This window comes from Centroberyx affinis, unplaced genomic scaffold, assembly GCF_046629955.1.
Source record: "Centroberyx affinis isolate AG114_WGS23_722 - 3 ecotype Tasmania unplaced genomic scaffold, CSIRO-AGI_Caff_v1 ptg001983l_1, whole genome shotgun sequence".
NCBI classification, from domain to species: domain Eukaryota; kingdom Metazoa; phylum Chordata; class Actinopteri; order Beryciformes; family Berycidae; genus Centroberyx; species Centroberyx affinis.
This window is the reverse complement of record NW_027280329.1, coordinates 16,629-31,141: the sequence shown is the minus strand read 5'-3', so window position 1 is coordinate 31,141 and position 14,513 is coordinate 16,629. Positions and strand designations below refer to the sequence as shown.

At 43.1% G+C, this 14,513-nt stretch overlaps 2 protein-coding genes across 2 annotated transcripts; one reads left to right on the top strand and one right to left on the bottom strand.

Annotated features, from left to right (window-relative positions):
- Positions 1-463: 463 nt before the first annotated feature.
- On the top strand, positions 464-6,234 carry tal1 (T-cell acute lymphocytic leukemia 1). Its single transcript, XM_071530832.1, has 4 exons — positions 464-619; positions 2,007-2,550; positions 2,958-3,046; positions 4,229-6,234. Exons 2-4 carry the CDS (start codon positions 2,042-2,044, stop codon positions 4,756-4,758), a joined length of 1,128 nt encoding a protein of 375 aa, XP_071386933.1. The 5' UTR covers positions 464-619; positions 2,007-2,041; the 3' UTR covers positions 4,759-6,234.
- A 4,768-nt stretch (positions 6,235-11,002) lies between these two features.
- Positions 11,003-13,275, bottom strand: otol1a (otolin 1a). The gene is made up of 4 exons (XM_071530816.1): positions 12,825-13,275; positions 12,313-12,402; positions 12,044-12,115; positions 11,003-11,850 (listed from the first exon to the last, which is right to left on the bottom strand). The coding sequence occupies exons 1-4, from the start codon at positions 13,273-13,275 to the stop codon at positions 11,003-11,005; spliced, it is 1,461 nt and encodes a 486-aa protein (XP_071386917.1).
- Between the last annotated feature and the right edge of the window lie 1,238 nt (positions 13,276-14,513).

The following is a 14,513-nucleotide window of genomic DNA, read 5'->3' as shown; positions in this document are numbered from 1 at the left end:
TTTAAGAAAAAAAACAGGTATAGACGACCCTTTGCCATCAGCAGTTATCTTATTTCAGGATAAACAGGCTTAGCGAGAGCCCCTTGTTGAAAATATAAATAGGTCAAAAGCTTAACCTTAGCTTTTGTTTCTTTCATCAAAAAATTAAAACACCTCAACTATATAGCTCAGGCTATACCTCACGTCGTTATAGGCCGTTGCGCCGTGCCTGTTTGCTTCCGTATCGTTTTTTTATGCTTTGCCCTCCACAAGCCTATATAGCCCACGACAGCCAAATAATAATGAATCATTTCATAAATAATGGGTTTAGGGGCTTATCGGGAATGAAGAGGCCGCTGCCGTGCGCTTATCTCACCCGGCCACATTGCGGCCTGTGTTCCGCTCCCCATACTGAGGGAGCGCACTGGATGCGGCGAGGAATAACTCAGCTACACACACACACACACACACACACACACACACACACATATATACACACACACACACACACACACACACACACACACACACACACTGCTCCACAACTGGCACTGAAAAAAAGAAAAAAGCCTCAGACATGGATGACCCACTCACAAAATGGCTCCACTTACACAGTAACATCAACAACACGGCAGGAACGGTAAGTGCGAAAACGCATGTATTTATTTTAAACCCCCGTATTCGTTGCTCTAGGGGCTGTAATTGGACTGTGTGCGTCTAAATTGTATTGGGGTAATATACGGAATATTTATATTTCTTGTTATTGTCCGATCCGATGGTTGAGACTACGGGATGTATAACGGATGCAAGGCCTATTAGAGAATTCCCAGAATTGGAAGTGTGGTTTTGTATTGGCTAATTGTTTTTTTGTTATTTATTTGTAATAATACTGTGGAGACATTATCGAATTAATCACCGGCTAAACACTTAATTGGGGTCTATTCTTGACGTGATGGGCAGCGATTACCCATTGATGTTCGTCTTTAACACCAACGCCGTTATAGCTAATACAGTCTATGGCCTAGGCCACGATAAAACAACATTTACACAACCTACTCACGTTGACATCTATAGCACGAAAATGCTCAGGTCCAAATGTATTTTAGGGTTCACTAGGCTATTCCAGGATTTGCTGAAGGCTTTTATAGTGCAGAGAAAAAGAGGGATTTTAATCCGACGAAGAATGGAAATTATGTTCGTAGAAATAGGCTCTATATGATTATTTCACCTCTAAATAATCAGTAGCCGAAAGTAGCTAGCCTAATTGATATTTTCGAATGTAAATTTTATGCCAACTCAGGCGTTAACCTTCATTCGGTTATTAGCCTGATAGCCTGATGTAAATTTATGCTGAAGGCCAAGCTAAAATGTGAGGTTCGTAAAAAAGAAAAGAAAAGAATAAAAACAACAATGCTTGCACAAACCAATGGCTAAAACTCTCTGCAAATGATATCTAGAAGTTAACGTTTGACAAATCTCACTGACTTTGAATTCACTGGCTACTATTTGAAAATTTCAAATGTTTTATTGAGGCAAATTTGTTTAGGCTACTATATGGAGTATAATCGTATGTCCTAATCTAGGCAGTTGGTCAGTTGAACGTTCAGGGAACCTCCCAAACCTTCAATATCTCAGAAGAAATATGGACCTCCAGGAGGTTTAAAACAGTTCATGTTTTAATTTAATAGTCATATAGCTTTTGTGTCATTTTCCCTTGAGATAAAATGTCTGCACTTGTGTCATCTTTGTGAAATATTGGAACACAATTAATTCAGTCTAATACTAGCCAATGCTAAAATCAATCTAGCCAACAATTTATAGCCTATTAATGTTGAAAAATATTTCTAGATTTCTAGATTTAAGGCCTAGTAATCAACAACATGCAGATCGATGCAAACCCTTGCTTTTTAATTTTCCAGGCTTGCATGGGAAACATACCAGTGTGTGTTTTCGTTTATTAAAAAATAAGAATTAAATAATTAAGTCATATTTTGAACAATATATTAATTGAGAAAAATCTTATATAGGACATAGTGGACTTGAGTGAGTCGTGAGGGTAAAAATGATGGAAAAACGGCAGCCGGAGCTTTGTCCTGGAAGTCCCGACGCAGAGTCCGGTCCTGGAAAGCGGGAGGACTCCTCCATCATCTCCAGACTGAACGGATGCAAGGAGGATGAGGACCCGAGGAGGGAGGAGGGGGAGGAGAGGGGAGGGAGCTTCAAGGGGGTTGAGGAGACGGATGACGTTCCTCTGCAGAACTCGAGCAACGGGACCAGCATCAGCATCATCATCAACGGCGTTGCCAAGGAAACTGCCTCTCACAACGCCCTTGACCTGAAAAGGGAAGTGCCGGTGATCGAGCTCTCGAGGAGGGACGCTATAAAAGCGGTGGAGCAGAGGACTGAAAGCCATTTGGTGCCGATCACGGAACTTCGCAGACCTCCACCGCTGCCGCTGCCGCCGCCGCAACGAGACGACGCTCGAATGGTCCAGCTGAGCCCAAACGCGTTTCCTGTCCCGGCCCGGGCGATGCTCTACAACCTGGCGCAACCTCTCGCCGCCATCAACAGGTAAAGGTGGAGAGGAAAAAAAAAAGAAGAAACAATGATTTTTATGAATGCAAGTTTCATTTTGTGAGTAATCATGCCAAGAGGCCGTGAGTTTGATGGTGGTCATTTGGCTACAATCACCATATTCCAACGACTTATAGGTTCAAGGGTGCTTGCAGTGTAATGACAATGGATTTTATACAGTTGACTCCCACCTTTAGATTTTGCATGTATGTCTGCATGTGTGTATCAAAGAGAAAAAGAGAGAGAAGTATGGGTGTGCAAGTGTATGTGTGTGCACGCATATGTGCATGTGTAAGGAGAGGGGGGGTTGTGGGGGGTTATACGCAGTGAGAGAAATGATGCATGCCTAATTTTATGTTTTCTTATGTACCTGTGCACCTTTTGTCTGCTTTCTGTTGCTGTAGTCTCGGAGGGGAGTCGGAGCAGTACGGCATGTACCCCAGCAACAGGGTAAAGCGCCGCCCGGCGCCTTACGAGGTTGAACTCGACGAGGGTAGGCGCATTTTAGATCTTTATAAGTATGGTAAGACGCACTTCTGCTGTGTCCTCCTTCTGCCAATACTGTCCCCTAAACTTCCCCTCCTCATCTCCATTGTCATTCCATCACAATCATCCACTGACACAGATCTATGCTGTACCTAATCTGAGTGTTGCAGAAGATGCCTCTCAAATAGAAAATTCAGCACAAGTGCTGAACCCGTAGGAATAAATACATCATAATTCATGGCATAAATGAATGTTGCTAATCTGAATGTCAAATACTTGTACCTGCATGCCATTAAAGTAAGCTCTTTTCAGGCGGATTTGGGGTTTAGTTCATTTGAAACATCCTTTCCACCACTGCCCACTCACTGCCATATACAGGGGTGGAGGGTGGGGGTGCTGCTGCTGCCTCCATGCCAAGGTTTTACTGCAGAGTGGGCTGAAGGATTAAGATAGACTGGGTGTGTTCCAAGGGCGACAATAGCCTGGAATACACCATTGTTGGGGAGGGGGGGTCTCACTACCTGCACTTTTTCCTCATACCTAAATAAATGAAATGAACATAGAATATCAAATATGGACCACGCTCTCCTAAACAAACATTGGTGCCATGATGGTTGGAACATCTCACAGTTTCCACTGAGAAATGCAGATACGCCACAGTGATGGCATGCCAAACCCTACAGCTGTTTTCCGTGCATCCTATTTACGTTGTATGCAGCACGCCATTTAATTCTTCTTGGAAACCTCTAAACATGACCTGCTCTTCCATCGTCTATAGTCTCCATGGTTTATGTCTCAAGGACAATCTTGCAACTTGCATTAAGTGATCTCAAAGACCGGTTTGACTCTATTGGGCTGTTAAACAGGAGATTAAGGTATTCCGCCGCAATGACAAAGTTTGACTGAGAGATTTTTTTTTTCTGTGAGGGAATTTCTCTCAAATCCTATGTCCCTCTGTCCTCTTGCCTCCACTTTCAAATATCTCATCTCCTTTTTCTGTCCGTTTAATTACCTCTTTCCCTCCCACCCATTCTTTCCTTATGCCTCTGTATTGTTTTACCCATTTACCCCCCACATCCTCTCTCTGTTTCTACTCCTTTCGTTTTATTTCTATTACCATCTCCTGCCCGTGTCTCCTGCTCCTTACTCTCTCCCTGCCTTTCTCTATTCCTCCCCTCCCCTCTCCTAGCTGGCCAGCCAAAGATTGTGCGTCGGATCTTCACTAATAGTCGTGAGCGATGGCGGCAGCAGAATGTAAATGGGGCATTTGCCGAGCTTCGCAAACTCATCCCCACTCACCCTCCGGACAAGAAGCTGAGCAAGAATGAGATCCTGCGGCTAGCTATGAAGTACATCAGCTTCCTGTCCAACCTCCTGGAGGACCAGGACGGAGGGAGGAACGTTGGCAGCACAACTGATGGGGAGACGGGGCTGCTGGTTGGGGTCGGGGCCCACGAGGGGGGCCCCCAGGGCGGACCGCATCAGGACACAGTGGTGGGCTTGGCCAGGGACGATCTTCTGGCGACCATGTCGCCAGGCTCCAGCTGTGGAAGCCTGCCCGACGGCGACGGCGAGGGCAGTCCTGAAAGCTTTACAGAGGACCAGGACTCACCGCCGGCTCCCAGGACTCTACCGGCCACACGGGGACCCCCACTTCATCTAGCCGCTAGGGATCTGAGGCGCAATGGACGGCCGTTAGATGGCTCCAGTCGCCGATGATGCTGATGCCAATGATGTAGACCGTGCCAGAAAACCTGAGAATGCAAAAGAACAATGAGATGGACCGTAAAAGAGAGGTGGATATGCTCAGGACCCCATTAGCTTTGAGTCTTCAGTGTAGAAAGGAGATTCAGGTTCTACCTAGCTAAGATAGTGGTGTCCAAAATGGATCATAAGAATGTTCCTGCCTCCACGCTACATCTGAGGCGGTATTGGTGGATAGCTTGGTGTGATTCTGAATTTGATCCAACAAAAGACTTGTAAATTCTGCATGTCTCATGTCTTTGACTGACCTGCGGATAAGAACTCCCAATAATCCATGTTATGAAAGTCCAAATACTGGATATCATAAAAAAAACAAAACAAAGCAAACTAAGAAAAGGAACAATCAAGAAACACTTACCAAAATGTTTTCATGTTTAATTTTGAATTTTAGAGCAATGCTTCAGTGATCCTGAGTTATCCTGAGGATGCCGCGAGTCTCCGCTGTGGCTCTAAATCTTCCATCAATAATAAAACTTGGAGATTTACTCCAATTTAATTTAAATTTAATAACAAATAAATTATACCTTAGCTGGCGGCAATAAACAGATATAACTGGACTGAGATTGATCATACCCTTTCAGTTATGTACTGTAAATAGCATTATATTTCCACTACACAATGTATTGACAGTGACTCAAGTTCAAGTAATGTGGTTAAGACGTACCGTAGTGTGTTTGTTAACGGGTTTACTAGCAAAAGGTCTTTTAGAAGACAGGGAAGGAGAAGAAAGGAGAGGAGAAGAGATGACAGGAACTCAAAATGTCAACCAAGCAATTAAACTTATTACATCAAATGTGGTACCATTTACTTCTGTTACAGTTTGGTGATGAGAAAAATTCCACCAAATAAGGCAATTTCACAGCCTGAAGATGAATATTATTATTTGAATTTGCTGTGGAGGTACAGGACATGCAGTGTTTCTTAAAGTGTACAATATATGGGTCATATGAAATCATGAATTGACTCATGCAGTACTTTTTATATGAATGTCTATGTTTCAGTGTTTTTTTTTTTGTTGTTTTTTTAAAACTGTAACGCAGTTGTAGTTTAGTAAGGTACACAAATAAATCCCTTCATTGCCACCTTTCACACACACACACACACACACACACACACACACACACACACACACACACACACACACACACAAAAACACACGCACACACACTGTTAATATCATAACAACACCAGCAGTTTTCTGACAGAGACAGTTACGTATTGCTCACTGTTGTTGGTTATTCTGCTTTTTCAGCAGGACTTAGTAGCCTATATTGGTACCTTTGGTCACTATGGTATTTTATGAATTGCAGTAAAGGGACATTGTATGTTTGGTAATGACATATTTGTTGTATGATAGCTGTATCTATAAATATATCCAATGTTAAATCGATGAATTTTATACAAAAGTCCTGAATAAAACACGCAGAGGAAAAGGCATTGCATCTGATCTCACTCAAGCATATTGTGGCTTTTATTTAATTATACATAACATGGTACTTTTGTGTCACATGACCTCATATATAATTAATTCAGTACTTTTTACGCTCTTGCATAATCTAGACCACTGACTAATCCCTAAAAGCAGACAGCGGCACACCATGCAACTGATCCCCACCTTATCTGCACACAGTGTATCGTAAAAAACCACAACCTCCCCATGAAACGCCCCCGATGGAGGCTGGAATCCTCACTTCCTCCCAACAAGTGACAACTTCCTGTAGAGGTCAGCGTGGCGCGGTGACCTACAGGATATCCTGCCATTGTGAAAGTGGTTTCGACAGCCTCCACCGCGCTCGCTCACTCGCCGTAAATTATTCACCCATGCAGCTGAAAACCAAAAGCTCATAAAACCTTGGCCAGTAATGAGAATTTCTGCATATATACATGTGTAGTGCACTGATACAACATTACTATTCCTACATTTGCAGCTTTGCCATGTAAATGCTGCGTTCCCTGTATTCCATAACTTTATGAAAACAGACTTTGTGACTACTACTACGACTACAACAGATTCAGCACTTATACATTTCAAAAACTAATTGCTTCCAGAAGAGCATCAGAGACATCCAGGTGTTTGGAGACCTCTCCTGTGCTCCGGACTGAGTGTGCTGGGACTTCACTGAGAGGCTCTCTGGGTTAATGCCTGCCAAACATTTACCTGCTTCAGTGTTTCTGACGCTCCAAAAAGACACAGACTCACAAAAAGAGAGGGATACAGAGGGAGTGTATATGGGGGATTGAAAGGGAAGGAATGAGAGGAGGCTTGTGTGTGTGTGTGTGTGTGTATGTGTGTGTGTGTGTGTAGGGTTCGTGCACATGTGTATGTTTGTGGATGCGCGTGCATGAGCTTGCTTGTGTGTGTGTGTGTGTGTGGGGTGTGTGTGTGTATTCTGCATGCATCTCTGTGTGCGTGTGCATGAGCTGGCGTGTGTGTGTGTTTATCAGCTCAGTGCAGATGGGTGGCAGAGTGGCTCTTGCAGCCAAATGATTCAGTATGCTAATGAGTTGTTATCTGTGGCGCTGCAGGAACAATATACTGTCTCTCTCACAGTGGGGATCCAGCCTGCTGGGAACAGATTACACTGCACACACCGCCAAGGTAGTTATTTATATTTTCACACAGAGTAGTAGAAAATACATAAATGCGCGCACACACGCACATATTTACACATGCATGCACACACACACACACACACACACACCTACACACATGCACAGATAGGCCTATAAACAAATAAACAAACAAAACACCCATAACACACATACACTCTCTCTCTCTCTCTCTCTCTCACACACACACACACACACAGCACATACACTGGAAATTTGAAGTAGATGACAATTTTCTTCCTTCGCCAGCAGATGGAGATGTCATTCTGACATTTTCCTGGTTAACAGGTTTCAAAAAAATGCATATTTCAGTTTCAGTATTCTTCTTATATAATGAAATTGACCCAAATTTTAGTTCATTTTATAAGGTTAACTTTCAATTGATCCTAAATGTTCTTTTCAGTAGTTAGGATTAGGGTTAGGTTTTTTTTTTTTTTTTTTAGCTTAATTAGGACCCAAATATCAATTGGAAAAAATGCCCTTCTAGTCATAATCCGAAAAAACTCCCAGCAACAATAAAGATTCTGAAAAAAAGCTCATCTTTCACAAATTTGTACTCACTAAGGAAGCATTGGCATCTACATTATGTCAGGAATGTAATTTCTTTTGTGGCAAGTGTGCCTAGTATACCAAACTGAACTTGGCGGGATGATTAAGGCGTGTGATGCATTCTGGTTGATTTATATGACTAGTTCAAAAGTCCTATATGATATGATATGATATGATATGATATGATATGATATGATATGATATGATATTGTTCTCTATTTTTTTACTACATCTGTATAGATCTACATATTCTTGGTTTTCTCGGTTCTTCTTGGTTTAGATTTTGAAAAAAAAATGTTAACAATATCACCCTCTTTTTCAATACCAAAACAAAATAAACAACAACAAAAACAGGGAAATAGTAAATAGGTGGAGTAGCTATAATCCAACACTACCTTTCATGATGTATTAGGAAATAATAAAACATTGTTATAACAATTCAATGTTTATGATGTTTTGTAATAATTCAGTGTTTTCTTATGCGACACTGGCTATAATAATTTTCTACAGGGGGGATTATGGGTAAGTGTACTGGCTTATTCTAGGCCTATCAGTGTCTGAAAAAATAGACGTTCTGTGGTGGAAGCTGTACTCACAATAGCTATATCAAGTCATATGCAAATTTGTGTGCAAATATGAATAATGAAACATGCATACATGCACCAGGTCAAGGAGATTTCAGACATGCTAATAACTCAGAGATAGGCCTGTAATAAACAGTATTGCTAATTAAATTTTCACATGCTGTCCAAGTTAATTTTAAAAACGTAACTTTTAAAATGAGCTTGGGCCGTAATTCTGCATCGAATACATATTTACAAATTTATATATTTTTATAGATTATCTTCATTTTATTGCATATGATATATCAGTCCAAACTTAAGAGGGTGAAGGCATGCCCTGTAGTCCCAGTGTTGTAGATAGATAGCGATAGAAAGATATAGAAAGAGAGAGTACTTTATTCATTCCAGAGGGAAATTCACTTGTCCTGAATGCACAGAGCACAAGGGAGAGTGGTTTGCAATGAAGGCTGCTATTTTGTTTCATTGTTTCATTTTGTTTGTTTAGTTTGTTGATGAGTCTGAAAATGGGCTATTATGAGTTACTATATACCAATACAATCATGTGATGTGACCCAGTATACAACATTTGTTTGTATGAAAAAAAATGTCAAAATGTCATATAAAGACTTGGAAGAGGAAGATTATTGCATGAAAACGGCAGATACTCCAAACTCACAAAACCTGCTCACCCCAGCTTGTTTGAAAGATTTCCTTTTCAACCATCATGTGACATAAAGTTCTATAAAAAGATTAAGGTTGTGAGAAAGGTTCTCACAACCTTTAATCTTATAGGATTAAATATGGAAGGATTAAATATTTGGAGGGATTAGGGTTTCCCAATGGAAATAAAATACAAAATGAATCAATATCAATAATTCAATATTTCAGGTGTATTAGTTTGAACAACATACTCAAGATACCTGTTGTAGGGCTATTTTTTTTTTTTTTTTAATTTGTCAGAATAAAAAACAAACAAACAATCCAACAGTAATGGAAATAGTACTGTAAGCATGTTAAAGAGTTCAGATATACAGATATACACATATTTAAAAATTTGCGAAGTTTAGTGAGTAATTGTTCCTGATCCTACAAGAGTCAGAAACATCAGATTCTCCACTGGAACTCCACTTAATGTTTTTCAATGAAGAATCAAAAACTATACTGGTGTGTGTTTCCACCATTTTTTCAATGAAGAAGACATGCAGGTAAAAGTGTTTTTGCTACATTTTAATCTGCTGAGAGGCCTTGATGGTTTAGAGTCTGAGTCAATGCTATTTTTCATTGTACTCTATGGGGACACCAGAGCATAATCTATGGTGCATTCGTCTCTCCCTGGTTTGAGGGGGGCAAAATGTTCAAAATGATCCTCCCCTTTTTGGTACCAAGGCAGCTAAATTGTTGTTATGGCTCTGTCCATGCTATTTTTACTCGTATCTCCCTCACTGTCCTACCTAGAACAGCTTGACTCCTTTACACCTCTATCAATCTGCGGTGGTTTCTGTGGATGTGAATCATGAATATCTCCTTCACTGAATCAGAAATCAGGAGGAGTGCCCTCTTCCTGTGCTGCACTGTCTGATGTAGAGTAGTAAGAGTCTCCATATTCACTTTCTGAGTCCATAGCATGCCTACTGGATGAATTTCTTTGCTCAGCAGGTTCAGAAATTGGAACCAGAGTGGATGGATAAGAATTCCCAAGAATTATCTTTGCTATCCTGCTGTGTGAATGGTATCTGCATTATGAGCGTGTATATCCTGTTGTCTTTCCACTCACCAAATGGATGAGAGCATGTTGAATCTTTCAGGTCTTGTGCATTTGATTGACAGTTATCCATCAGAATATCACCTTTGCTGGAACCATATTCCACATCTTGATTTTAACTCTGCAAACCTTTCTCATTTTCAGTCTGCCAACTATTTTTGTTGTCTTAAATGAATATTACTTTCTCAATATTGACGTCTGCAAAAGAGGAGCAATACTCAATCCCCAGCGCTTTCTGCAAAACATGAGCTACTTGCGCCCTCTAGTGGGAACTAAATGTAATGGAAAATGCTTTGATTGTAAGTTTTATTGCCCCCGCTGGCTCAGACATTACAGCATATTATTTTGCCATGACTAATGGCTTATAAATTCAGTAGTTGCTGTGGTGTAATTATAATAAAGCTTATGGTGCTGGTTCTAAACAAATGTAACTCAAAGCCATTTCAAGCATAGTCATTTTTAATGCATTGTTAGAAAGAATTAAAGCGCTGCGTACAGTGGTACAATGAAAACTCATCCATGTTCAAATACAGCAAGGCAGGCAAAGCATTTGGTTTTGGTTAGTATGACAGCAGCAAGCAGGTACACAGGCAGCAGTGGCATTTAGTGGAGCCACATTGATTTGACAGAGCAGTGCAATAAGCAGAAGGTTGTGCAGAAGAAGACAAGAAGTCAGAAAGCAGAGCTCATTCCAGGGTCAAAGGTTGCGGTGATGTCATACAGCAGGGTCGACCTTGGGGTCCGGGTAAAGCAGGAAGCCGGAGAACGTGCTGTCATCCTCACTGCTGGAGTACACACCGTTCCAGTCCCTCAGTGTCTCCAGCCACACCTGGTCGCCCTCAGTCAGCTGCAGCAGGGCGAGGTTGGAGCCCTGATCAATGTCCTGGCCGTACAGCGAGTCCCGCGTCCGCAGCTTCCGTATCCCGTTCACCACCAGGGCGGCGCGCAGGGGCCGGTTCCGCACAGTGATGTGGTAAGTGAACAAGTAGACCCCCGAGTGGGTGACGTTGAACTTGCTGAGCGCCGGGTCCCAGTGCCCCTCCCCATTGTAAAATATCTTATCGAACTTCACAGGCAGGCCTGGCGGGGGGAAGGACTTGCTGGGGAACAAGCCCACGCTGAAGGCGGAACGGATCGGCTCCACGTTCTCGCCAGGCGGGCCTTTAGGGCCCCGTGGCCCGCGTCCGCCTTTAGGACCTCTCTCCCCCTTCATCCCTGGCATGCCCCTCCCACCCGGGGGACCTGGGGGCCCTCTGGCCCCGGTATCCCCCTTCCCTCCCGGAGGCCCTGGCTCCCCTCTCTCTCCCTGTGCACCGTCGGTTCCATTCACTCCTGGGGGGCCCGTGTCGCCGCTCAGTCCACGCTCTCCAGGTAAACACTCCCCTACCGCTCCCTGTTCACCTTTCTGACCCTTTGTACCGGCTACCCCAGGGGGACCCATAGGCCCCTCTTTCCCAGTGTTGCCCTTAGTCCCATTCTGTCCAGGCTCTCCTCTTTCTCCCGGGTCCCCTTTCAAACCGAGCAGGCCACGTTCACCTTTCTCTCCTCTGGGGCCTGGGTCACCTGTGTGAAGAGGTTCTTTTAGCAAACAAACTAAACAAAACCTTTGACTTTTCAAATGGTGATACACAGTATCATAATCAGTTTAATTCTAAAAAATATAATCTAATTCAGCCCAACTGAAACAGATTATCTAACACCGACTTACTGTATAATCAAGCATGTGGCTAGCTAGCTCTGGTAGAACACTGCGTACCTTTGTCTCCTTGTCTCCCTGCGAGTCCAGGAGCACCAGGCAGTCCTACAGGTCCTTGATCACCTTTGTCACCTGTTGAACATAAAAGCATGCATGACACATTGGAAATATAATGATGCTTACAGGAAATCTTAATACAAAAAAAAAACAACTTCATTATGGGTGCAACAATGACACCCAGAAAGTATTTACACAAAGCGGTGACATTTTATAGATCCACAAAAGAAACAAACAACAACAGCTGGCCCTGTTGCCATGTCCCGTTGTACCTATGTCACCATTGAGTCCGTTGGCTCCGGGAAGCCCTTCCAGGCCTTGAAGACCTATGGGCCCTGGCTCACCCTTCTCCCCTGGCACCCCTGGGATACAGAGAAGAGCAGAACAAGGCATAGCAAAAGGCATGTTCTTAAATGCTTGAAATTTGTTTTTTAGACAAATATAAATAGTGAAGTTGATGCCTATGTATGAATTTCTTTCCAAAGCCTTTGCCTTTCCATCAAGGCAAAGGGCGGCTACTTTAAAGAATCTAAAATATAAGATAGTTTTGATTTGTTTAATTTGTTTTTTGATCACTGCATGATTCCATTTGTGTTATTTCATAGTTTTGAAGCCTATACTATTATTCTAAACTGTGAAAAATAGTAAAAATAAAGAAAAATCCATGTGTTGACTGTACTGTAGTAGTGTATAGGCTACTTTTTTTTTTTAAATGATCATAGAGACTTGTGCTACTTTTCTTTTCCTATTATTATCGTCCTGAATAATGACGGTCTAGCTTTACCTGGAAGGCCCCTCTCCCCCGGTGGTCCAGGCAGGCCCATGTCTCCCATGGGCCCCACAGGGCCTCTCTCTGGCGGGCAGCACTCGCAAAAGTTGAAGAAGCATTCGTTGTAGTCGAGGGTATAATTCCCAAGGTTGCTCCCAGGGGGCGCGACGGCATCTGTGTGGAACTCAGTGGGGTAGGTGTCGCTGGGGTAGGTGGTGCTGTCTGTGGGGGACAGGGAGTAGGCGTCCATCATGACGTCAGTTGTCTCAGTGTGCATATTGGAAGGGGCCGGGGTCGTAGTGGTGGTCCGCCTGAATCCACCGCCTCCTCCGCTGGCCCCGGCTCGAGGAGGCTTCTTGGTCGTCTGAGTTTTGGGCCAGCGTGTGGTTCTGGCGCTGGAGGTCAGGGTGGCCATCAGGACCACAAGCAGAGTGGTCAACAGGAAGACCAGGCGAATGGATGACATGCTGAGGGCTTGGCACAGTGTAGATCTGTGAGAGAGAGAGAGAGGGGGCTGGGTTAGTAGAATACACACAACAGATGGGGTAAAATCATTATGCTTAGCTGTTTACTGTGATTAAGTGACTCCACCACCTTACTACAGTTGGCCACTACAATTGAAACAAATGATTAAGTGATGAAAGAGAAAGTGACAAGTGCAGCTTACCTGCTGATGTTGACGGTGCTGACTCTTCACTCCATCCCCTCCAGTTGGTGATTGATGCAGGCTTCTCCTGCTTCTTTCCTTATATTGCCCCCGGTAGTCCCACTTCCCCGCCGTTAAGCCAATGAGAGAACAAGGCACAGAAAACACTGGGGGTTATTAGGGGGTAGGTGGGTTGGCAAGAACATATTACGTGACTCCTAAGGGATATGAAATAAAGCAGGTTGCATACAAGGCTAGACTTTATTCTTTGTGATATGGGATATGATTCCAGGGCCCAAGAGCACGCACACTGCTAAGGTGCTGTTTCGCACACATGCTCACTTTGTACACAAACAGGAAAAAATACAAGGCGCACAAAGATGCACATGCACACGGCACATGTGTACACACGCACACATGCGCGCAAACTCAAACACATTGTAAGTAATGGATAACGTCTCACATGAGAGTTGCATAGAGCCGTGTGTAATACCTTGTCGTGATTACACCATTTGGCGTCACTTCAAAGCAGAAAATGTCTCACCACAAACCCAGTGGGAGAAGGATCAATGTCCCAAAACAGACCGCATGGCAACATTGATCTAACCGTTCACCTCCTTGATCTAACAAACCCAAAGAGTCCCGTAAACCCAACAAACCCCATGGAAACCCAGCACCACCGAACTTCAAATGTCTCAGAATGCATTGTGGGTAGGATATCGACCTTTGACATTAACTCTGAATGGCTGCTGATTTGAACCCCCTCTGGTTTATTGCTGAGGTTCCATGCAAAAACTGACCAGGAAAGATAGGCAACATATGTGGTAAAATCATCGGTGAAAAACAAAAGGACAAGATCGACACTGACTCCTCCCACTGTCTAATCGAAGAGTTCAAGGTTATATTGTCAGAGAACCGGTTCAGATGTGCTTGGACTAATACAAGGGCTAAGAAGTCATTCATTTCTTCAGCCATGACTGAGCTAAGCAGACTGTGGTGCTAGTTGTGATCATGTGAACCATCTATCCTTTCTAACACATCAAAACCTATCACAATAT